The sequence below is a fragment of the Amborella trichopoda genome, chromosome 6, assembly GCF_054954075.1.
Source record: "Amborella trichopoda isolate Santa Cruz 75 chromosome 6, AtrichopodaSantaCruz75HAP2 v2.0, whole genome shotgun sequence".
Lineage (NCBI taxonomy): Eukaryota > Viridiplantae > Streptophyta > Magnoliopsida > Amborellales > Amborellaceae > Amborella > Amborella trichopoda.
In genome coordinates, this window is record NC_142341.1 from 10,423,128 (window position 1) to 10,448,910 (window position 25,783).

The 25,783-nt window shown below is 35.2% G+C and overlaps 1 protein-coding gene across 37 annotated transcripts; it reads right to left on the reverse strand.

The window, feature by feature from the left end:
* Window positions 1-1,420: 1,420 nt before the first annotated feature.
* Window positions 1,421-16,337, reverse strand: EMB2813 (DNA primase, large subunit family). 37 transcript variants are annotated; one of them, XR_002281652.2, is made up of 22 exons: window positions 15,927-16,337; window positions 15,367-15,428; window positions 15,132-15,235; window positions 14,930-15,011; window positions 14,783-14,842; window positions 13,070-13,127; window positions 12,018-12,037; window positions 11,812-11,895; window positions 11,652-11,716; window positions 10,445-10,493; window positions 10,294-10,341; window positions 10,111-10,200; window positions 9,896-9,955; window positions 8,164-8,223; window positions 7,633-7,707; window positions 7,218-7,303; window positions 5,714-5,807; window positions 5,489-5,596; window positions 5,353-5,402; window positions 5,142-5,201; window positions 2,339-2,421; window positions 1,421-1,817 (listed from the first exon to the last, which is right to left on the reverse strand). XR_002281652.2 is itself a non-coding variant. In XM_020669898.2 (20 exons), exons 1-19 carry the CDS (start codon window positions 16,060-16,062, stop codon window positions 5,385-5,387), a joined length of 1,359 nt encoding a protein of 452 aa, XP_020525557.1. In that variant the 5' UTR covers window positions 16,063-16,337; the 3' UTR covers window positions 1,421-1,817; window positions 5,353-5,384. The 37 variants fall into 37 exon arrangements, 20 of the variants coding, with proteins under 20 accessions (XP_020525557.1, XP_006848317.1, XP_088725819.1 ...); XR_016057718.1 differs by having other exon boundaries at window positions 1,421-1,851; XR_016057722.1 differs by having other exon boundaries at window positions 15,973-16,057.
* Window positions 16,338-25,783: the final 9,446 nt, after the last annotated feature.

Below are 25,783 nucleotides of genomic sequence, written 5' to 3' on the forward strand. Positions count from 1 at the left end.
ATAATAATTGCATCGACCTTTTAAGTAAAAAGTGAGCGGTAGGTTTTAATGCCTCCTTTCATGCTATGGCCCTCCGGATTTATTATGAATTTGGAAGGTTTTAATGGGACGTACTAGGAATGGTTCTTTTTTTTTGGGGCAAAATAGATAATGAGTTTGATTACTATGGGCGATTCAGCTCGGATTCAGTCAAGAAACTCGGGCTAGATCGTTGGGTGTCTAATTTGGAGATGTTAAAAAGAATTTAAAAAAATATAAAAAATATTAGTAATATGTTTTTTTTTTTTTAATGTTTTCTAACTTTTATTGGAAGGTATTTTGGGCATGCATGCATGTTTTACATTTTTCCTTCGTTTTGGATTTTTTTTAAGATACCCCCTTCACAAATTGATTTTTCAAATTCATTTTTTCACTACCTTTTAATCTCATTTAGGTGTGTTTTGTTTGATTTTAAATTTAAAGATTATTTTCTCTTTTTTTGGATTTTTTAATATTTTTTATTTTTAACACTTTTTGGCCTTGGTTGGAACTTAACTCGGCTCAACTTGGACCGTGTTACTTGGACTCGGGTCAAGTACTCGGCTCAGTCTGAGCCAAGCATCCGGCCTGAGTTGCTCTTTCCAACACTGCTGAAATACATTAGGAAAAAAATTCGATCAGCTCAAGGGCAGGAAAAAATATCATGAAAAAAACTCCAAGGTAAAATTTTAAGAAATAGCGTTCCTAAGAGAGATAAACATGCCGCAAGTACAAAAGTCTATTTTAAGGAAGAAGAAATGGTGTTTAGATTGAGGCCCCAGAGCTGGAAGGATTTGTTCTAACCCAAATTCTGTAAATTTCAGGTTCATCACTAAGTGAACAATCTTTTTCCAAAAAATTCGGCTTTGGAGTGGACTAAATCTTGTGTAACATGGAGATGATAATACTAAGGCTGATATGTTAGTTAAAGGAGGAGTGCATCAATCGTCGTTGGTGATCTCATCTTTCTTGTATTTTCCTTTGAGACAATGAAATTCGTCGTTAACTTAAAACAAAATATTTTATTTATTTTTTCCAAAAACTTTATCACATTTTCCAAATATTTGTTTTTCATTAGTTTGGAAGGCTATAGTAACAATTCGCAAAGCCTTAATGGAAATAGTTGAGTACCCCAAGATGAGTTATGAGGAGCCACAATACTCTCTCTCAATTGCCTTTTTTTTCATGTGCATATGTTTTCTATTCTTATAAATATTAACAGGTAGAAATAGAATTCAAAACATCATGTTGTGATATTTGTTTATCTTTACCGATCAAAGCTTTGAGCCGGTTTCTGCACATGTAATTAATAAGGCCAATACCACCTTAAAAGATGTACAAGATTTAGCTTATGCAGCCGGTCTATTTCCATTATAAAATCCCCGCAATATAAAAGTGGGGCTTTTTAATTTAGGGTTAAAATACCTTCTCTTTTTCTTTTGTATACAAAATGACATAAGAAATAGGGCACATATTCTGTCACTTAAAAAATCACCAAAAACGGAGGCACCAGGCATTCTGGGGCTCAGAGCCCGTGCCTAGCCAAACCATTTAGATATAAACCGACTGTTATTCACTCTCTAACCTAAGGCCTCATAGTTATCACAAATCCAAGGTGTGAGTCGAGGGAAAAAATGGGGCAAAAATTAATTATAAATGAAACAAAAGAAGTTCTAAAATTTGAGGTAAGAATGTTCGATTTCTCAAGGTAATATTTACCCATTACTGATAAGAGTCCATGTGTATCTTGTTGGGAACGGAAACTCGCTCAATTATCCCTTGTTGCGGTGAACTCCTCACTACAACAAATCCAATAACACGAAACCAACTCACCTATTACCAGCAAATCAATTCCAATAAATCAATACACCCAAATAACCAGAACCTGGTACAGTAAATTTTGGGAAAATACAAGGACTTCAAGCTAAGCAAAAATAGGAAACCTAAAATCACATCAACGTACTACAAATTACAATTCAAGCACCATCAATATAAATATGCATGGTTCACCCAAAATCAAGCTATATCTATGGGCAACTAGCAAGGAAGATTTCACTATCAATGAAAAAATTACAAATGTTATAGGTATGTAGAGATTAAAATTTTTTCTCTATTATTACCTTATAATAATAGAGAAAAATTGAAAATGAATTTTTCATACTACAAAAAAACCATCAATCGATTTTTTTCTTTATTACACTGCAAAGAAATGTCATTGAAATCTGACCTAATACAATGGTATACACAAAGTTAGGGTTTGTGCAAAACCCCCAATCTCTATCTTCTCTAAAACTTTATTTTTTTTCTCCCAAGAGCTTACCTTACAAAACACTTGCATGCTTCTCTGTAAATTGGTTATAAGGGCTCCATCAAAAGGTGCTTTTCACAATGATTATAAATGCCCTTGTGATGAGAAAAATACCACAAGTTAAATGAGAGGTGATTTTGCATCACCATCCTAACACATTTAAGTTTCAAACAAATTTGTTATCGGGATATAAGGGAGAAGAAGGTTTTGAGAACTATCTCACCAATACAAATGCACAAATAATACGTGATGTAGAACACTAAACTTGCCTCCTTTTAGATAAAAGTAAGTTATCCTTTGGAAAAATAAAAAAACTTCAAGCATATACAAACTAGAGGAAACAAGTCCCTATATAAACAAACTCCATTTTTAACTACTCCACATGAATGTTCAAATACACATTGAGTAAAGAAATGCGTCTTTTAAAATCTCAACCGTCGTAATGGTACATCTGCTGCAATTGACATACAACAAGATACATTTCTACCTCGGCACATGATCAATTGGAAGGCTTTTTGACGTCAAAACTACCCATTCTAATAGATTTTTGGAGGCGTGCCTTACTTCTACAGTGTACAGTGGAGACCTTATATAAAGGTGCGTTTTTTAATAAGTAGTTGAAATAAATATTTCCACCCAACTTACCTCCCACGAGCTATAAAATCAATATTTCCAACCTCTCTCTGTACGAAACATTTGCAACCATTCTCCAGAAACCACACTACCTTACAAATATGGGGCCTTTCCTCGAAATGTCATTTACATTAAGCGAGTTCATGCACTTATATGTGCAAACACCTAGGAAAATAAACGAGGAACGTCGCAACTGGGGTTCTGTACTTTTATACTCATCGTACTCAACTCGATGCAAGACTGAGCATGCAATCCGACCAATACAGAAAATCACACAAAAAATGGACACCATTAAAAATGAGCAAGGAAAAGGTGCCTAACTTTGACCCAGTGTTTGAAAAATTGAACCGGCCTCGAAAACCAGTCATCAGGTCTGGGTAACCAGTAAACGGGCCTGTTCAACTAGCCTAACAGCGCAGGTCCAGCTTGTCAAAAAAGAGTCAAAAAAATAAAAAAAAATCCAAAAAGTATAAAAGGTATATTTAAAGAATAAATAAACAAAACACATCCTAATGAGGTTGAAAAGTATTAAAAAATGAATTCTAAAGAATCGATTTGTACCCAATTGTATTTTTGAATTTTTTTAAAAATGATGAAAAAATATAAAAAATAAGTATTTATAGTCAAAATGCTTTCCAATAGACCAAAATGAAATACAATACAAACAAATTTCTCATTTTTTGGAATTTTAATATTTTTATTGAATATTTTTAAAATACCCAGCCAGACACTATAACCGAATAGGCAATTTTGGTTTGACTGGCCAGTTCGGAGTTGGACCGGCCAAGTTTGCAAAGACCTTGAGATCCAATCGCTCCCATTTGACTGGTCGAGGAAGGTAAAGCGTTGAACTTTGACTCACTGATTTTTGGTTTTTGGCCTAGCAACAGGTTATGACCATCCAATTGGCGGTTGGATAGTGATGGAAAGATGACTGCCCGGTACAGCAAACATTTTATGCTAAGGTCTCACTTTCTCTCCGTTTCCGAGTCGTTGAAGACTTTATAATTAAGACCCAGTTAGCATGCGGCCAAGCCTCCAAATGTACAAATGCGAGCTTTGCAATAAATATATTTTTTAAATATAATTTGAACTTTTAATTTTTAGAATATATAATTTTTAATATAAAAATTATGAATATAAAAAAATAAATAATTTTAGAGAATTAAATATAATAACTATACTAAAAAAACGTCTAGACCGTTTGCATCTATTTTTAAAATAAACGTTTTATCCCTGTGGACCGTGTATTGTACAAATGCAGTCCAACCCACAAAACAACTGTTCTTGTAATTAAGGGTACTTATCGAAAAATATTTACTAGGCCAGCCGTGGGCCTAGCCTGACCCTTATCCCAACAAGGCTAGGCTGGGCCAAGCCAAAGAAAATGAGAAAAAACTAAGAAAAAAAACAAGAAAAAGGGAGAGGAAGTCCGGGCCACACTACCCCTAAGCTGGCCCTAGGGGGACAGTTTGTGGCCCAAGCCCTACTTTTTTAAAGTCGGTTGTGCCAGGCCAGCCAATTGCTCGCTTTAATTTTAAAGGCCCATAGACCATGAAAGCATGAGGAAGAGATTATATTTACCAAACCAATCTAATAGCTCCTTAAAATACCAAAAAAAGTTGATTTAATAAATGAGTGCACCTTTTTACAAAAAGTTGCTTTTACATTAGCTTGATTATTAAAAAAAGATACTATGTACTTATCACTAACAAGAGGGCTTTTATCATTTCATAAAGAAAAACGATGTAGGTATCTTTACTATTTAAATTCTTGAATGCTTATTTTAATGTGCCCTTCGTCAATGATTAAGCTACCTATTGAAATTATTTTTTTACCCAATAAAAAGCAGCCTATCAAGTGAGCTGATTAAACCTTTGCATTTTCTTGAATTAATATATAAATGAGTGGGGAAAAGTACAGAAAATATGGAATTACAATGAATCATTTTAAAAAGTTTACCTAAAAACAAGAATAATTTTTTAAATAAAATGAAAACCTTATTTGGGCGTAAGAATAATTTTTTAAAATGAAAACCTTATTTGGGTGTAAGACTCACAACATCAACTAAGAGTTTGTTAAAATAAAAAGCATAAAGCTTAGTTAATGAATCAGATGGATGGTTACTTCAGAACTTACAGATCACATCATAAAATGGAGAAAAAATGTATAAATGGAATACCTTTAGGCTCCCTCAAGATGACAAACTTCTAATAAAACACCTTCTCTAAGCAAAGGTTGACTGGTTAAGAATTCCCACAAGAAAATAAGACATATATTAAATTTAATTTACAATTGATCTAATCAAACATATTAAAAGTCTCAACTCTTCTGGTAATTCTCACCCAAATCCACAACATGAAACTCTTAACTGAGGGTCACTACTAGCATACCTGAATAAATGGCTTTCCCGGTCAGCAACTCTTCATTCAGCCGCTTGACTCTGTTAAAATAAATACAAGCAAAAGTTACAACAAAATATTAGAGAGAGAGAGAGAGAGAGAGAGAGAGAAAGATTGTAATCTGGACCCTTTGTTGTAGGATCTTTTGACTTTCAGTGAAGTATTGGTTTGGATGGTTAATGCCAGCATCACACGAGCAGGAATGGATTGCCTCAAATGTCAATGTGCATGCTAGCTGCAAAATCTCTCAGCAAAATCAGTTAAGACAGGAGAAACCCAAAACCCGAATTTGGGTTTTACCTAAAAATTTTCCATTGCCTAATCAAAAAGAACGAGATGAAAATGTATGCACCTGATAATGACGGTGCCGGACCTTGTCCATTACATCATCAGCTGTACGAGAACTGACTCCCATTTTGGAAAGAGCAGCTCTTAAATTCTCCTCACTTTCATTACAAAACAAACAAGGACACACACAATATCATCATAGACAGCAGTGATTGTTTGCTAAAGGAAACTACGGGAAGGAAACAAATCATGAAGTCAGAATGTCAGTGCATAATACATGAACTCTTAATGCAGATGCATTGGGAAGGCAAAAACCAATGGATTATGGCCTTCTATAGTTCAATGAAGGCATTCCCATCAGATGAAATAAATGGTGAAGTGAGCAAGACGTGACATGTCATGTCCTGTTCTGGAAGAGTCCCACTCTTAAACACCGCCATTCCTTTATTGGATGAACACAGGGGGGTATGGTTTTTTGTGATCAATTGGATTAATAATACACTACTTATGAGCACAGTTCCTGGCATAAGTACTAGTAATAGCCAACATCAGTTTCCAGGGAAACATCAAAATTTTCCTAAAGAATGCAAATCATTAAAATTACTGATCTGAGGCTCTTCAAATGGGAAGTTAGAGTCAGGAATAGCTATGTTGAATCACCAAGAATACCCCTGACCTCCCATGATACTCTTATTCACCAACATTTGGTATATCCAAAACATGGCTCTCCACATAGACATGGAAACTACAGATGAAAAGAGGTGAGTCCTTTGAGAATAGTACAATAACATGGGCAACATAGAGGAAACTAACAGATCAAAAGCCTGCCGAAAAGTAAAGGGAAGGGTGCTAGGTCTAAAGGCGATTAGTGGAAAAAGCCAGAGGGAGGTTGCTCTAAGCAGCTTTGGTTGGAAAAGATTATCATGTTGAAAACATTGTTCAGTAGAACTATGGCCACATGCATTGTAATACTTACTATCCACTACATTCATTTTCTTAGTGGGCATCAGATATTTTTGCTACTTGTGCAGGGGGAAAAAAGAACCTGGAATTGCTTCACAATTATTAAGACAAATTTGATGTGAACATTTTCTTACTAGGGTAAGTAGAATATGCCAAATATTCCACAAAATAAAGACGATAAAACCTTTGCAATTGCAAGTAGAAGAAATGTAATGTTTCATCATTATGAAGATATAACAAGAAATCTCACAATGGTAGAAATCTCAACTGTTTAATCAGAACTAGGGAAATTCAGTATCCTTCATGAAATACAGCCCATAAATTACATTTCATTCTTCATGTTTCAACATACATTATGGCCATTTTGTACTCTATGCATGTTTTTGAGTGTGTGAAGAGAACAAGAGAGTGAGAGAGAGAGAGAAAAGCATAGTATGGCATTCCCATATTCTGTATATTGCTACAGGACTAATCAATAACTATGATTTGATAACAAGAATTGAATGCAAACCCTATTCCACATCTATGAGCATATCATGCACATAAGCAAGGTAATATCTGTTGTCACACTTTTGTGTGTCTGCATGATAGAAATTATATCAGACCTGAAATGGCGATAAGGGCAACCATGATGGTCTCCAACACCAGGAGTGGATGTAATGATCCTTTGACAAGAGTAAGGCGTGTAATCCTGTATGCACCAAAAAGTATAATTGTTCAATAGCTGTAGCTTTTTTAGACCATTCAAACAAGTTTCAGTAGATGATTATCTTTCGTCATGGTCGGAGGAGAAATTACCAAACGTCTAGCAATCCCTCACACTTGGCACCAATGAGTTTGTACTTATATTATTCATATTTTTCTACGTAATGGAAAGATGAAAGATATGGGTCGAAATATCTCTTGAGACAACGAGTATTTTATTGAAAAATCAAGCTATTACTAAACAACAGATAATTGGTAAAGGATAAGATAGATTTAGAAGCACCCCTATTCAAACAAGTTTCAGTGGATGATTACCGTTCTCTTCCCTTCCTTGCCATAATTATGGCGTATGTTGTATGAATATTCCTTGTCGAATTTTTCAGTACCAACCTATGGAAGACACAGGCAAAAGGCATTGTACATCAGATAAGTTCAATGAAAAGATCTTTTTATTGGTCGAGTGCTCTACCAAGCTTTTCTAGCAAAAAGCTATTGAAGTTACTATTTGAGTTACCTTTACGTGAATTCCTAATCCCTAAAACATGTAGAGCTGGAAAATGTCTCATTTTATCCACCATATCTCACCCTAAATCTATAGAGTCAATTTAGAGTAAATTATCATTTGGCGTGCCAATGGAAGAATACACTATACACATTTCAGTTATAGTATTTATAGATACAAACTCGAACAAATTTTGTCCTCTTCATATTTTAAAAAAAATTGATTAAGTATACATATAAATTTCACAAAATTTTGTCTCACCCATTACTTTTAAATGTTAGCCACACATGCTTAATCCAATATAAGTTTTCTAAGAAAAACCTCAAGTACAACAACATGCTGACCTTCTTCGAGAATTCTACTCTCCAAAATGCAAGAGCATCATCTAGCTTTAAGCCAACTCCCTGCAACATGAAAACATGGCTCAAAGTGAAATGCTATTAATATCATTTACAACATGATAAACTTTTACTGCAAGAATGAAGCTTCGATTTAGTAAATTCGAACAATAATACCTTATTGCATACAATATCCAAAATTATCACCAAGTCAAATGAAATAATATTCATAATGTCATTTGCCAAATGTTAGACAACAATTTTCAAGGTTCTATAGCTCGCCAGCCATAACGTATCGTAGCTTGTCAAGAAAGAAAGGTCACATCAAGCCTTGCAATTGCACATAAAACAGCAGGTAGGACTTGATACCGTAAGATGCTGAATATAGCCACACCCAACTTCCTCATGGCAGATCAGATTATAATACATAATACTTGATTAATTCAGGGATGACTAAATAGATTTACTCGTTCTGCATGTGCACCACAGCATATAAAGCTGTCTCTATCACATGGTAAGGTGGAGAAAACCAATAGCCTATGTGGGTATATCTCATATCTTGATGAAGTTATGGTTAAGCAAACATAACAGCTGCCACCTGAGTCGACACCTAAATTCAGCTTATGCCATTCCCTCATTGTTCGAAGATCAAAGAAATGTGAAATTCTGAATCACAACATGATAAATGTAAACAGCAACAAAAACCATTTATAAAATTTTATTAAAAACACCCTTATACCCGAGCATGGCATCGGAGGTGAGTTAGAGATGTTCCACCTAGCAATGAATATTTTCTCGGAAGATTTCCCAATTTCTTGGGGTAATGAAAAACAACAGTCACTAATTTCAGGGCATAAGCAGAGTTATGTCTCATATAACCAGTAGGGTAATTTAGTTTTAGTGGTTTTGGATGATTTGGGCATGCACCAATTTACAGTCCCATAAGTCACTAGAGCAGACACATGAAAGCATTTCATTCCATTGTCATTGCCTTAAGTTTGAAGAGGGCCCGCGAAGGAGTGTGTTGCACATGCCGCAGTAAGGGTCATATTCATTTTCCTCATGATTTAATTTGAATAACCCAAAAGGCAACCAAGTAATCTTGTAAGCTTTTCTTTTACAACTTTCCCTCAAGGGCAGTTCAGTCAGTTGCCTATATATTGCATTACCCATTTTGGATAGGCTAATACCCAAACTATCACCAAACCAATCAGCATACATATTCATAAATAACATATCCAGGAATGCTGCATGAAGATTACAACTTTTAATGATTGAGTTTATAAAAGGGAGGTCCAAGCATGTTCAAGGACTCAATCCTCAGGAAAGTTCATTTTTTCACAAAAATTATGTATGTCATTGCCTATAGCACAGCACCTTAAGCTATCTTGAACTCAAGCACACATGGCATTCAAGTAATGCAAATTGCATGACATGCATATTATCATATTATCTGCAGTTTAATTTAAGTTTCCTCCCAAAACTAAAATATTCATCAACAACCCAGCTTTTCAAAGTCTATTCTGAATGCCCAGAAAAGAGTTCACGTTTTTATATCCACAGAATATGGCTTGAATCAAGAGAAACTTAACCCTTTTTTAATCTTTAGAAAAAGTTGCATCATTCTGGACCCCAATAAATGGCAGATATTGAAGAATGGAAATGCCTTATGAAAAAGATCGGCAGAAGATGAACATAAATGCTAATAATACCAAACAGAACACAAAAACTTAAGTACCTTAAGAAAGAGACCCAATTGCATCCTTCCCCCATGTTTCAAGTGGTGCTCCTCTCTTAGCTTCTCATAGAAAAGACACATTACAAGATATATCAGGAGAGAAACAGGATCTGAAGGAGCTATCTTGGGGGTGGTTATGAAGCTTGAATCTCATAAAAGATACTAGATATTTCTTTCATTAGATGTAGCATCTGAATACTTATTAAAACTATTACCTTATCAAACAAGTGGCGCATACATAGAGGAAATGAACTATTAGCCACTCGATCAATGTCCTTAATGGATATCTCTGCATACTCTTTCGGCTATAGCAAAAGTTTCAAAATTCTCATAAATCATTGATGTTTCGGACATGAGAACAACATTTTATAATGTGCATCAAACTGAATCTAAGATACCTGAGAGTAGTCAGGACCCAGATAACTTGAGCTTAATGCTTCCACAATCTACATAAAGAGTGCAATGATAGTCAATACGAGAAGTTTGATACCAAATTCTATCTACATATGGTCCAAATGTATAAAAAACAAAGAGGCTTTAGTTGCTTACTGGAGTCAAACGATCTTTTTCTTGCTCTTGAATCATTGAGGTCCATTTTCTGACAGAGAACTAAAGTTAGATACAAACCCTGACATAATTGTACTCAGAAAATGGCAAAGAATAAATAATATTTATTGCCAACATAACATCAAGTGAAATCCGTGTAATGAGAAAATGCATACAGAGAAGAATACGTGGCTCAAATTCATCGAGCTTAAAGACAAATAGATGAATTTTTTTTTTATGTAAGAGTTCCATAATTCATGCTCCTCCATTAACAGCACATTTGACAATTACAGTCTCCAACCAGTTTTTGGCACAAATTATCATAGATCCAAACTTTTTTATTTCAGTTGAAGAATCACATTCTGAGCCTTTAACCATATCACCAATCAGAATAATCATTTCACTTCAAGAACAACATATCTGAAAAGTATGCAGTCCAATAATGGTAGTTAATTTCCATTTTATTTAGTTGTACACCCAGAATCCAAGAATGAAATGATTCATCTAGACAAGGAAGTTACAAGGAAACAAAAGACCATCTTATACTAGGAAAATGAAACCATCAAGATCCAGAAAGATGTCTTTGTCCATAAAAAAGGAAGTTCTATAATAGACCAACTGAAAATTAATGCCAAAAGTTAAGGAAAGTGTCCAAAATGACTCTTAAGACTTCTCATTTCCCATTGTTTGAGTTTGAATTCATTCAGATCCCAAGGCAACAAGCAAAAGTGTTCTTTTCCTGATTTAATATGCATTGTCAACAGGGACAAATCACATCTAGGGTAGAATTATGCTGCTTCCTTTTCTTACTCACCATAACTTTTCATTTAAAATGGATAGAATTGATGCTGTTTGAGCTTCATTATCATACTGGTGACTCAATAACAAATTGGATGACACAAATTCAGTTCAGTTAATCATCGTCTTCACGTGCAAAACTTTGTCGTTGAAACTGATATATCACGTGTCCACTTTGTAAATAAAATGTTTCGGTGGTCATTTCCAAGAGGAAAGCTTTTTGCAGTTGTACCTCTTTTCAAAGTCATATCATTACGCTAACGAATCAAATTATAGATTTGACGAACAAGAAGGTCACCTTTCCAAATGAAAATCCAAGGGACATAGTTTACAACTCAGTCTCTCATAACATAAAGCCCAAAAGAAAAGAATAAGATGGAGAAGGTAAGGTCTCATGTACTAGTATGAAAACCTGTTTGTCAATACAAGTGCCTTGGAGAGATGGCTACGGAACTGTGTGACAACAAGGGATGCAACCTGAAGCAACCAAACCACCTTCACTTTGTAATGCATGCTCAAAATTCAAATTATAAGAAAGAAATTTACAAACTAAAGGAGGTGAAACAGTTTACCTGATTCATAGCAACATACGCATCTCCTTTAAGCATATAAACTCTACGGCCAGCCACAAGTTCTGGTACTTCTTCAAAAGGAACCTTCACAAAGATGCAAAAGGCCACAAATTACTTATGTTGGACAACCTTGGGACCAGTTAAGCCAAAGGAACATGCAGCCAAACACATAAGAATGCTGCAATGAGACAAAAAATTCAACTTACCTTGAAGATGGTGCTGTCCACTGCAAAAGAAAAGAAAGATTGAGTTTATTTTTGGGAATAAAACAACTCATATACATTTAAGTCACATGAAAAGTACAACTGTACATAAATAAGCATAAAAGTGACATTAAAACTCAAGTATCTATCGATTACGTTGGCAATAATATATGGTACAGAGTCTCCTTATCTATATCATTTCAGATCAAGCAAAAACAACCCAGAGGTCACATTCACTTGTGTAATTAACCATAGAAGACAATGCATGATTCAGGACAATGGTGAGTGTTGCTTCATATGAGCCCAAGTATCAAGGCGATGTTACATTATTCACAATTTGCGCAAAAAAGTACAAGCAACTACTACCTTAACCCACAAAAAAATATCGCATACATAATAATGATTGTACAAGGTGAAAGAGATGAAACACTCCATACAACAATACGATGTAACAACTTACAAAATTTTCCACATACAATGTAAACATCTTCCAAACTACCAATATACAATAAAAACAATGACTTAACTGCCTAAAGCCAGAAATAGATGCTCACAATACAGCATCTTGCACCTATTATATAAATGGATGAAAGATAGAAGCACTGGAGTCCACATTGACTACAACTACAAGCTTAGTCTGTAGTCTGCACTCCAAGTTAAGCTCAAGCATGTTACATTTTGGTAATGGATAATTCCAACATGACAAATGTATGTGACCTTAAAATGAACGTCTTTCTCGTTCAAAAAAGAAAAAGAAAATATGCCATGATGCATTGTAGTTTACAAATGGTCAATTGCTCAACCATCCTTGTCCGAATGGACTCCTGAGGAGGCATGAAATTTAATGTTTGTAACTAGATGCATCATCGTGTGCAACCAAATAAAGAAATCCAGACAAAACAAAAAAGATTCCAATAAGTTTCAAACTTCAATGTTTTTGGTCTAAAACATGCAAGATATCCATGGAAGCATATGTTGACAATAGTAAGCATAGCAAACTGCATTACTTTATGGAAGTGGATTCAATCAGCTTTTAGCATCTGAACGGCTCATACCAGTGGGTAAAGGCTGGTTGATGGAGCGTGCAACTTGGCCTAATTTTTCCTTCACAGCCTGACAAAAAACAAAAGAGAGGACCAAAATTGAAGAGGAAAATGCAAATGGATATTATCCAAAACAAAACCATCACAGAATAGATTATAAGGACATAAGAAAATTGGGCTTGGGCCGTTACAATGAAGATTAGCCCAATTTGACATGACATAAGTGCAGAATTTTCCTACTATTCTCTATTAATTATCGCCTCCTTAATTGCAGGCTATACCTGAGGCTTTGGAAAGTATCAAATGGAGTTTAAGAGATGAAAACAGTTCACTGCATCCAAGATGATTTTCCACTGCCTTGGACGAAAAACACTTGATGCTAAACAAACAAGGTGAAAGTTTTCTGGAGTTATCAATGTAACCAACTGTTCTAAGAAGCAACCAAAAATTTCCAAGAATTATTCTTTTTCTTTCCTAGCATTGCCTATAGCAGCCAAAAAAATACCTTTCAATGTAACACCAAATCCAGGGAAAAAACTTTCCCCACTTAGTCGCATATAAAAACTCTTACATGGGGTATAGATCATTCACAGCAGGTAAGGCCTTTTTTTCTTCAGGAGAATTGTATAGAAATTTAAAACTGATGAAATGGAAAAGCCACAACAACAGAAACGGAAAATACTTAAGAAAAGGACATGGAATTCAAGGTCTTAGTTTGGCAGTAAGGAGGCAAAAGGCCAACAGCATGACATCCAAAGATTGAATCCTCACTAGCCTATCGAAATGGGGCATGCTCGAAACAATAGTGATTTATTACGCAGACTGTTGTTAGCCATCAAACAAATTTGTAGTTTCCAGTGATCAACAAGGATAGTGATGTGAGTTGTTATAGCAAATTAGAAATGCAATCAAGTTGAGGGATTATGTCAACAGTATGCATGAACAGGAATCACAAATAAGCTCTAGCCATAAACATCAAAAGCATGCATCCTTGGGACAATACCCAGAAAAAAGCAAGACAAATTAAGACATGTACCCAAAACAAGAAAGACAAGTTGTGGAATGTAAGTTGCCATAAAGGACTTCAAAAACAGAACTCCAAGACTGTCAAAAAATCTGTGGATATTGATTCAGGTAAAATACAAAATTCCAAAACTTCAAATTGAAAGCGCTTGAACTTTCGCCTGAAAGTTTGATAGACACATTGTAGTATTTTGTACTGGGTTCATCTGAGTTTAGTAACTCACTATTCCAAAGCACAAAGTTATTCATAGGGGCACTCTAAATGATGGCACAAATAAGTAACAACTTTTGGAAAGCCCAAAAATCAACAAAAGTTTGGTCAAATTCAATATGTCCCAAGTTGGATGTTGCTAAATGCCACACCCCACTAAACACGAAGTGAGATAAAACCCAACAATTGCATCAATATGTTTCAAAATGGCTTTTGATTTGATAGAGAATATATGAAGCCACAGAATAAAAGACTAGCAGAAAATACGGGGCCAAACTAGATAAACAATTTTCAAATCACAATCCACAAGTAAATCATGAATGCAAATCAATTGCACATAAAGTTCAAGTGACCAAGTGGAGCACCTGTAGACAGAGAATGCATTTGGGTTGCAGTCAATCTAAGAAAGCGGATCCAATAGGTCTTGTTTTTTTTCTAATCAATATACAATCCAATAGTATAAGCTACCTTTCAGACCGAGTCCTCCATACCTCAAATTCTGAATTGCTGAGAGCTTTAAAAGGCAGCTTGAATTCACTCATAAGCATCCTCTATAAAACAGCAGAAGCATCCATTCAGAATTTATGCACATCAAGACCAAAACAATTTCAATTGTTGTTCAATTGAACTACTCCAACCTGAACTTCTAAGGATTCAAGTCGAAAGCGATGCCGAAACAGGGTCGTCTCCATGGAAAGAAACCATTTGCGAAGATCTTCCCTGTAACAACAAAGCAATCGAATAATTGTAAAGCCAATAAATTGTGAAGAAAGACTATTGAGATACCAAAAAACTAGATCCTTAGAAAAAAGCATTATAAAGAAATGAGTCCCATCTTACGTTCTGCAGTAGACCAGGCGTAACACAAAGTGAGAGATTATATCCTTGTTCATGACGTCAGACGGGTTTGGATGCTGCATGTGCTCCTTCCAAAGCTCAGTGACCTAAACCAGAGTTACATTAAATCAATTCTCCCAGACACATACACATGCGCATGCACACATACACACACACAACAGAGAGAGAGAGAGAGAGCAAAAAAACACAGGCAAGATATTCCAAACCCAAAACATACCAAGGCCCCAATCTCGTCCGGTTTCTTGCCCCGAGACAACCCATCAGACATTGCTTTCAATACTGCAAAAGCCCTTGAACCTCAATCACAATCCAAACCCTAAAACAACTAAGCATCACGCTTTCTACAGCTGACAAAGGAACCACAAAATGCAGTCTATGACGCATATAAAGCCTTTATCGGAAACTGAAAACCAAAAGGACCAAATGAATCCTAAAATCCACCAAAATATGAACAATTGTAAAAAGAAAACGGCCAACACGAAGCAAAAGTGGGGAAAAATTGTTCTCCGTGAATTCAATCAAGCCTCTCTCATAACTCTAAACCTGAAACGAACAAAATGAAAACCAATAATCTACAGCTAGAATCACCAAAATGCATCAAAAGGGCGCCAAATCAACCATAACTCGCCACAAAGATCCTTTTAGAGGGAGAGAAGTAGAGAGAGAAAAAGAGAGATTGAACAAATAGATCGCAGGAAAAAAAATAAAATGATAATCGAAAATCATTAATTCATGGATAGAAACCCTAGAAGGTTGATCAAGTGGGAGGATGGGTACCTCTAAGGCGATCTATGGCGTAGAGTTCAAAGTCATCGAGACTGACCTCGAGCTCAGGAGCAGAGCGGTAGAGAGGGAGAGAGGGAGAAGGCTCCGATGCGGTCGTCTTCCTCTTCTGAGCACTCACGGTCTCCATTGCCACACACACGAATTCAGATTTCACGCTCGCAGCCTTTGAATCTTCTCATGGACTTCACACTGCATTGCCGTGATTTGGAGAAGGCGGGAAACTCCTTTTCCCTCGAAAGTCGAAACCCTTTTGCCAAAGGACCCGGTTTCTAGGCGGCCAAGCCAGCATATGTAGAAATGCGGGCCGATTAATTGGTCTACTTTTTAGATGGATTTTTTAACTTAATTTTTAGGGACATGTAATCTCTAAGTTAACTTCTATTGTTTTTTGATGGAGCATATACTTGCATTCATCTTTAAGATGGGTGCTTTATACTTTTTGGACCGCATATGTAGTAATGCGGTCCTCCCCTTGAGACAATTTTTTTTTACGAAAACTTTTAAGTTTTAACAGGGTTGCAATATTATTATAAGGGTGTGGTTTCTAAAAGGTTGCAAACTTAAACAATCCAATTAAGGTGCACCTCCAAATTTTATCTTCACATGAAATTTTGGTGTAAAACTTTTTTAGGATTATCCGAAAGAAAAAGCTTATATAAGGATACAACCTTATAATGCAGAACTACATACACCTCAAAAATCCATCGGAAAAGATAGTTTTAATGTTAAAAAACCCTTTGATTGATCATCTCGAAAAGATAGTTTTAATGTTAAAAAACCCTTTGATTGATCATCTCGACTTCGAGATGTATGACTAGGAAAAATAAAAGGATTTTAAGTCTCAAAAATAGTGTATTTTACAACATATTATCTACACCATCCATTTTCAAGATTTTTATATGTTTATAGATCTACTTAATTTTAACCAATTTTTAAATTTAAAATTTTATAATTAGATATAAAAATAGATTTTGAGATAATCCTAAGAACATTTTACATCAAAATTATATACCGCGATAAAATTTGAAGGTGCACCTTCCCTCTACAGCTACGGATGCATCCGTATGCCAACTGCACCCTTCTCTGAAAATCTATTTTCATATCTAATTATAAACTTTTAAACACCAAAAATTGTTAAAATCAAGTAGATCTATAAACATATGAAAATCTTAAAAATGGACGGTCTAGATAATGTGTTGCAAGATGCACTATTTTTGGGACTCAAAATCTTTTTTTCTTATATATATATATACACACACACATCTCGATGTCGAGATAATCAATTAGAAGGTTTTACAACATTGCAAAAAAGCTTTTTCGATGGATTTTTGAGGTGTATCCTTAATTCTACATTTTAAGGTTACAACCTTATATAAACTTTTTTCTTATCGTAATTAATATGCGATGAAGGATAAGAGCCTTCACCCATATACAATCGCCAGTGATAAAAGCCTTACTAAGAAAAAGAAATTTTTCTTATTATTTTGCCTCCACCTTTATTTATAGGGAAGTTTACGTAAATATCCTGCACACCTTTTTGAATTGAAAAGGTTTATATAAGTGCGAGGCTCTAAACAATCAAATTAGGGCACACCTCATAATTTTATTAAAAGATATTATTTTAAAGCTAAAAAATCCTTAAATTGATCATCTCAACCTCAAGATGTATGGACATGACAAAAAAATGGATGTAAATATTGGAAATAGTGAATCTCGTAATGCATTTTTGGATTGTCAATTTTCAAGATTTTCAAATGTTCATAGATTTGCTCAATCGACACTATTTTTTAAACTTTAAATTTTATAGTTAAATATGAAAATAAATTTTCAAGCTATCACAAAGATTTCCAATATTAAAACCACATTTCTCGACATTATTTGAAGGTGCGCTTTATTTTGATTGTTTAGAGACTTAGTCCTATACGAACCGCATCCATTAAAATAACAAGTTTTTTATTTTATTTTTTACCCTAAAATATTCAAGTTGTTTTTTAAGCGCTCTCTTTTTTGGCCCAATCAGAGAATCTGGAAGTTTGTTTGGCGCTTAACAAGGATCTTGTATATATTTTTTTGGAATTGTATATAATGAGACCATTTACATTTGATACGAGGTAGTCACAATTCCTTACAACCATTTGATGTGAAATTTGATAGTTTGGATGTGTCACAAAGTTTGAGAAAATTTCTTTTTGAAGTTTGACCTTGGTCAATGGAATAATTACAACCACCCAATTTGACATCCAATAGTCAAGATTAATGTGACCACCTTGTATAAAAGGTAAATGGTCTCATTCTATATTTTCTCTTTTTTGAATTAAAAAAGTAGTGTCAACACCTTCATGCACTTAAGTATTCACAAATCTAAAAGTCATGAGGGGTTTAGAAGGGTCCAAACCTTGTAGTAATAGGGGAAAAAAAAAACTACAGGAATAATAACTGAGCTAAGATGGTGATGGTAATGGAAGTAAGATGGTGATGGTGGCGATACGTAGTGAGGTTTGTGTAGGGTTTTTTCCCTTTGCTATTTTTTATAGGGACGCATTGGTGAAACTTGACACTAAGTCAGAGTTTTTTGTTACTAAGTCTTTTCTCCTCCCATCAAGGATCTTTTTCGGGCTGGCTGATTGGGGGAGACGATGATGAAATTTGGATTGTTTGCGATATAAAGCGATTTGGGGTTGTAAGGTGGTATTCAAATTGAGGTCTCAAGTTGATGTTTCCAGTGCATTGCAAAATCGCTTTTGCAGGTTTAGAGGCTCTTTGTTGTCTTTAGACTATTGGAAACCTTCAGACCACGGTTCTTTTGCTTGCAAGAACCCAGTTTGGATCTGTTTATGGGGTATTACATTGCATGCTTAGAAACTCACAATCATCAAAAAGTTAGCCTCTTGTTGTGGGGTTTACTGTGATGTCGATTAGAATTCTTTGCTAGGTTTGGGCTGTAGATACGTCCGTGTCAAAATTTGACAAAACTTGGCTTCTTCATTACCAAATTATGTTCAATCTTCAAGTTGATAAGGACTTCTTTACTATCAATGTTTCTTTGGATAGTGATGGCAATGAAGGGGTTATTATGGTTAACGATGTTGCATCAAAGGAGAAGGTTAAGAATGATTGGAATGTTGTGTCTCATCGTAAAATGCCAAAGCTCACACTGGAAACGATCCCGGAGACTGCAGAGTTGGTTGCTTAGCATTTATCGAGACAGAGAAAAAGATAAAAACGGCCAATACAAAAATCTCGGAGAAATGGTTATTCATGTCAAATTCGCTTCTGTATTGGAATCGGCTAAAAAATGGGTCCCTATTGGAAGGTTCCCGAAGTGGATAAAGGGTTTTTCGTCACATGCTCTACCCCAGTTGGATAGGCATTACCACGACTTTTCGGTGTTTCATGTTGACTCCTCTAATGCTAGTCTACATGAGGTTAGTAATCTCGTAAGTCCTTTGTCTCAGCCAGGCGGCACTTCTACTGACCTTGAAGAATCGAATATTGCAGCTATGGATTTTGATTTGGGTATGGACTTCAAGGTCCCAATTGGGGTCTTTTTCAATGAGATGAAGCATATCAAGGCTAGAATGACTGTGGAATCAGGGGCGGTGATTGCTTTGAACAATGAGGGGAGGACAGAGGCCCATGGCATCATCAAGAGTATTGCGAAGCCGAAAGTGCCTCTAGGTAAGGAACCATAATTTATTGATCTCTCGGAGGTCTCCTTTGCTTATGCTACTTCAGACTCATTAGAGTATTCAGATTCTGCTAATTACAACGAAGCCTTGATACTGGAGGAACTTTACTTTGGTGCAGGTCTTGATGGGCCAAGTTCCACCTCTAAACCTCCTTGTTTATGAACATTCTATCTTGGAACGTTAGGAGTCTGGGTGAAGCGTAAGAGGGATGTGTCTTATTTTTTGTTTCTAAATTTAAGCCCTGGATTTTGAATCTTCAAGAGACAAAACTCCCTAGTCCTAGTGTTTTTGGGGCTAGAGAGATTTTGGCTCAGGGGCTGTCTCTTTTTGTGGCATTGATGTTGTTGGAGCATCTGGTGGTTTGTGGGTTTTGTGAGACCCTCTTGTTCTTCATCATTTTAAGATTGTTCTTCGAGATAAATTGTTACTTCTTGGCATTCATAATTCTATCTCAGGGTTTTCTTGGGGTATTATGAATGTATATGGTCTTAAGGAAGATTTTATCAATGATAAGGATAGTGTGATTCAACAATTTCAATTTCCTGTGTATAGGGGGAGACTTTAATCTGATTAGGTCGTCAGATAAATGTTCGGCAGGTTATCCTACTAACTTGTCTATGAGGCTGTTCAATAGATTCATAGAAAATCATTCTTCTTTGATCTACTGATTGTTGGGACCAAATTTACTTAATCGAATAATAGTACTAGTCTTTCAATGTCTAAATTGGATAGATTTTTGGTATCTACAAATTGAGTAGATGATTTCCCTCTTATATTTGTTAGAGTTCTTCCACGTTTTTTTTCTGATCATGTCCCCATTTTTTCATATACTAGCATGGATAGAGGTGGGCCGAATCTTTTTAGGCTTGATATTGAAGAGAACACGATGGTAGATGCCATTAAACCTACCTGGTAGAATACAATTTTTATTGGTTCCTTGGATTTTCAATTACACAAAAAACTGATCAACATTAACCATAAACTCATCACCTGGAAGAAAGATAATAAGTACAATGTTCAGTCTAAAATTGATGAGGTCTTATGTGAAATTAAAACCTTGGACCAGCATGGGCAATCTACAGGTGTTTTGACTGAGGAGTTGAACGGTGAAAGGAACTCGAGGTTGAAATCTCTTCATGGTCTTCTTAAAGTTGAGGAGTTATATTGGAAGCAAGGGTCAAGGATTAAGTGGTTAAAAGAGGGAGATTTGAACACCAAGTTCTTTCATTCCATTACAAGTGCGAGGAGGAGGCAAAACGATATTTCTAATTTGTCTATCCCTAGTGTTGAGGCAGAGGATAATGTTGTTATGGAATGGGCTATTATTGACTATTTTAATAAGACTTTCACGACAGGTGAAATTCACTCGTATTTTGTAAAAAGTAACCTTTAAAGTTCTGTCAGGAGAGATGAATTATAACTTGGAGTGTAACATTTCTATGGAAAAACTAAAAGGGGTTGTTTTTGCTTGTTTTACTTGGTGGTAAGGCTCCAAACCCAAATGGCTTTCTTCTATCTTTCTTCCATAGATTTTATAACCTGATCAAGTCTGAATTATTGGAGATTATTAGAGCTTTTGTGACCAGGAGGGAGTAACGTTTTCAAAGGGGTTAATACCACTTATATTGTTCTTATCCTTAAAAAATTAGTTATTACATAGCTTTCATATATTAGGCGTATAAGTCTTCTAATCAGAGTCTTTATCAGATTGTGGTTAAGGACTTGGCTAAAAGATTGAAGTATGTGTTACTTTTTCTCATCTCTACCACGCAACCTGTTTTCATTTAGAATCCTTAAATCACTATTTATTCTAGAGTAAGAAGTCAAGCTCCTGTAGTCATTATTAAATTGTATTTGGAGAAAGCATATGAAAGAGTTGAATGGGGGGTGCTTATGAAAATCATTAAAGATATGGGTTTTGGGGCTAAATGGAGAAGTTGGATTTTTGGATATTTATCCTCTGCCCATTTCTCAGTGCTTGTTAAGGGAAGTCCTATTGGTTTTTTTAAGGCTTACAGGGGTCTTTGCCAAGGGGACCCCATGTCACCATTCATTTTTTCCATCAGTGCATAATGCTTTAGTATAATGATTTGTAATGTGGAAGGTTCTGGGTATTTCTATGTTTTTAAGGTGGCTGAGATGAGTCCAAGAGTTTCTCATTTGTAATATGCAGATGATACGACTATTTTTGTGAAGCATATGAGACGCAAGTGATAAGCATTGCACGTTTTTTAGACTACTGTGAGGTGGTTTTAGGTTCAAAGGTTAACTTCCATAAGACCTCTTTGATAGGAATTAACTGCCATTCAGTGGTGATTTTATCTTTAGCAAATTGTTTGGGTTGCTCGATGGGCTCTTTCCCCTTTACTTATTTGAGAATGCCACTTTATTATTCTCGGCATTCTATTGTAGTTTGGATTAAGGTGCTAGAGAGAGTCTAAGTGAAGTTGGATCTGTGGAAGCCAAAATACTTGTCTACTGGTGGGATGGTTAATTTGCTAAGTTCTTGTTTAGCTAATTTACGAATATATTTGATGTCTCTTATTCAGATGCCAATATCAGTCATTAAGGAAGTTGAAAGAATGATGCGTAATATTTTGTGGGGGTCTTTTGAGGAAGAAATGAAGTATCATCTTCTAAGTTGGGATCGTGTTTGTACCGTTAAGAGTGAAGGTGGTCTTGATATCAAAAAGATTAAATATATGAATGTAGTATTTCTTTGTAAATGGTGGTGGAGAAGTTTGCAATTTACAGATCAGCTTTGGTATCAGGTTTTGTCTTCGAAATATGGTTTGGATAGGCAGGGTATGTGGATAGGAGGGGGTAGAAATACATACTTGTCTTCTCTATGGAAGTCCATTTACAAGCACAGGCCCATGATTGCGAGCTATTTTTGTTGAAATGTGGGATGTAGTGATAATATTTCGTTCTAGCATCATAAGTGGATAGGTGACGCCCCTTTTAAGCTTACTTATCTGGAACTTTTTGCTAAGGTCTCATAACCTAATGCTAAGATTTTTGATATGGTTGAAGTGAGATGTAATCGTGCTGCTTGGAGTATTAATTTTCCATATGATAGGTTGAGTAAATATGTTTATCTTTAATGGAATGATTTGAAGGATATTTTGGACTCGACTTATAATTTATAGGGGGCATTGGATGAAAAGATTTGGGAAGTTGAATGCGACGGGGTTTTCTCAATCAAGTTTTGTTATTGGCTTTTTTTCCATGATTGTTGGAAATGGTCTTTACATGTTGTTGCCAAAGTGTGGAAATGACCTATTTCCCATAAGTGCAGGTTTTTTTGTGGTTAGCTATCCAAAATAAAATTCTGATGGTGGACAATTTGATTAAGAGGGATAAAATCTTACCTAACATTTCTTTGATGTATAAAGTGGATGAGGAATCTGTTTATCCACTGACACGTTGCTTATAGAATTTGGTATTGGTTTTTTGGGCTTCTTGGGGTTCACCCTTCACTTCCCCGATCCGTGTTGGGCTTAGTGTCTCATTTAGCCTTTAATCATTTACCTTCTGTGGGGTTTTGGATTGGCAAATAGTGAGAGGGACTACTCTTTGGGAACTTTGGAAAGAAAAAAAATAGGCAGACGTTCGAAGGTAAGAGTCTCTCATTTGACATATTGCTTAGTAATGTCAAACTGTTTATTTGGTCTTGGTTCTTGGTTACTAAGGAGGATTGAGGGGATTTCATAACCTGATGTTCTGTTGAACTTGCCAAACTTGTTTTTGTTGGGTAGCTTTAAGATGAGATCAATGAGTATTTGGGTAACACTCTTGGGTAGAGTTAAGATGAGACCCATGAGTATTTGGGTAGTATCAGAGTTTGGGAGTTTTAAGTTAAATTTTGAGGGGAGCTCTCTGGGTATCCAGGTTCGGCTGGTGTTGGGGGAGTGGTGCGTGATTGTTTCAGCTGGTGTTGGGGGAGTGGTCCGTGACTGTTTTGAAGATGTTATCTTCTCATATACTGGCCCTATTGGTGTAGCCACCGCTAACCAAGCAGAGTTATTGACACTATTGCAAGGAATAAAAATTTTTATCTCTAGAAATCTGGGGGGTAATTGCATTATTGAAGGAGACTGTTGGAATGTTATTAAATGGTGCAAGAAGGAACAAGGTATTCCTTGGAAGCTGAGGTCCTCTTGGTTGCATATTATGGACCTGGTGGCTCCAATTTCTGTCTCGTTTTTTCATGTCTATCATGACGTGAATTCCTTAGCCGACTCTCTTGCTACAGAAGGGGCTTCCTTATATGCTCTTGATATGTCCTTTTATGTAATTTTCGTTGAGCAAATTCTTTAAATAAAGTAAGGAACATTTGTCAAAAAAAAAAAAAAACACTGTCATGCACTTCGAGGCCAAACATTTTTTGTTTGACTCGTTTTTTGGTCCTATTTTTTTTTTTCTGAAGTCAACTCAGCACTTACCAACTTATCGCTAAATAAAAATAAAAAATAAAAAATAACGTAGAAATTGATTTTTTTTTTTCCTTTTTTTTTTTTTGCAAAAAATCATTTACTGTTGAACCGATTTATATTTTGCAGATTTGGCTGGAAAAAAAAAATACACAAGGGCCACTTTGTGTGCTTCTTTATTATCGTGCAACCTAAGGTTAGTGTATTCATTTAATTTTATTATATTCGATTTTATCCTTAAGCTTAAAATTTGGAAATGGGCAATTGGCCGACAGCTGCATCTCATTTCCATGCATTGATGTTTTATTCATTACGTCACATTTGGTTGGTGCATAAATATTTTTCCAGAAAAAATATTTATATATGTAAATATTTTGCAGGAAAATTTTTTGTAAACTTTATTTTTATGTTTAAAAAAAACTTTTACAAACTTTATTTTCACCATGTTTGTTAACACATTTAAGCATGTGGCCCCCAATCCCGTTCCCAAATCCCCACCTCCAAAATACTTTGTAAACTATACTGGCTATACTTCTGAGAGTAAAAACATAGTTCCTTTTTAAGGATGAAAATCCCTCCCCATAACGCGTTTCTCTCACCTGCTCTTGATATCGATCTAGCAGTGCGATAATTGGCATCATCTTGAACTATGTGCCAATTCGACAAATATATACTCGACTGGCTTCATTTAAAACAATCTGCTGGTCTGACACAAATAATGTGGATTCAATCTTCTTGAGCATGTGTGGATGACTATGTTACATAGAAACGAATATTTGTGACACGAATGTAACTGAAATGCTAATCCAAAAAAATGTCACCTAAATATGCCACTTATGTATAGTATATATAGTTTTTAACCTTTTTTTTTTTTAACTCTCTCACACAAACACACACACACACACACATATATATAGGAAAGTATAGAATGAAATAATTTACCTTTGGTAGAAGGTGGTCACATTAATATTGAACATTGGATGCAAAATTGAGTGGATACAATTTATTCAATTGATCAAGCTATCAAATTTTACATCGGATGGTTGTAAGTAATTGTGACTACCTTGTATCAAAGGCATATATATATATATATATATATATATATATATATATATATATATATATGGGAATAGTGCTTGAATTTTATTTATTTTTCTACAAATTCAAATCATTTGAAATTTAGGTGTGTATTCTTCTCATCAAGACGCACTTAATAAAAATATTAAAAAAAATTGTTCGTGAAAAAGCAAATGACCAAAATACTCCCCGAAGTATTTCGGGGGTATTTCGATCAATTTGTTTCATGTAAAATATTTTTTTGATATTTCTCGAATATTCAACTATATTTTATAAACACACGCCTAAACTTTCAAGTTATTTGGATTTGTAGAAAAAAAACTAAAATTCAAACACTACCGAACATCCGTGATCGTCAGATCGACCCAGATGTCCGATAGAGTTTGAGTTTTATTTCATTTTATATAAATCCAAATCATTTTAAATTTTAGGTGTGTGTTCATCAAAAACAGGTAAATCTTCGAAAAATATCAAAAAAATATTTTATATGAAATAAATTGACCAAAATACCTCTAAACATTTTGGGGGTATTTTGATCATTTGCTTTGCGACTAATTTTTTTTATATTTTTATTAAGTTATCCTTGATGCGAAGAACACACGACTAAAATTTCAAGTGATTTGAGTTTTTTAAAAAATAAATAAAATTT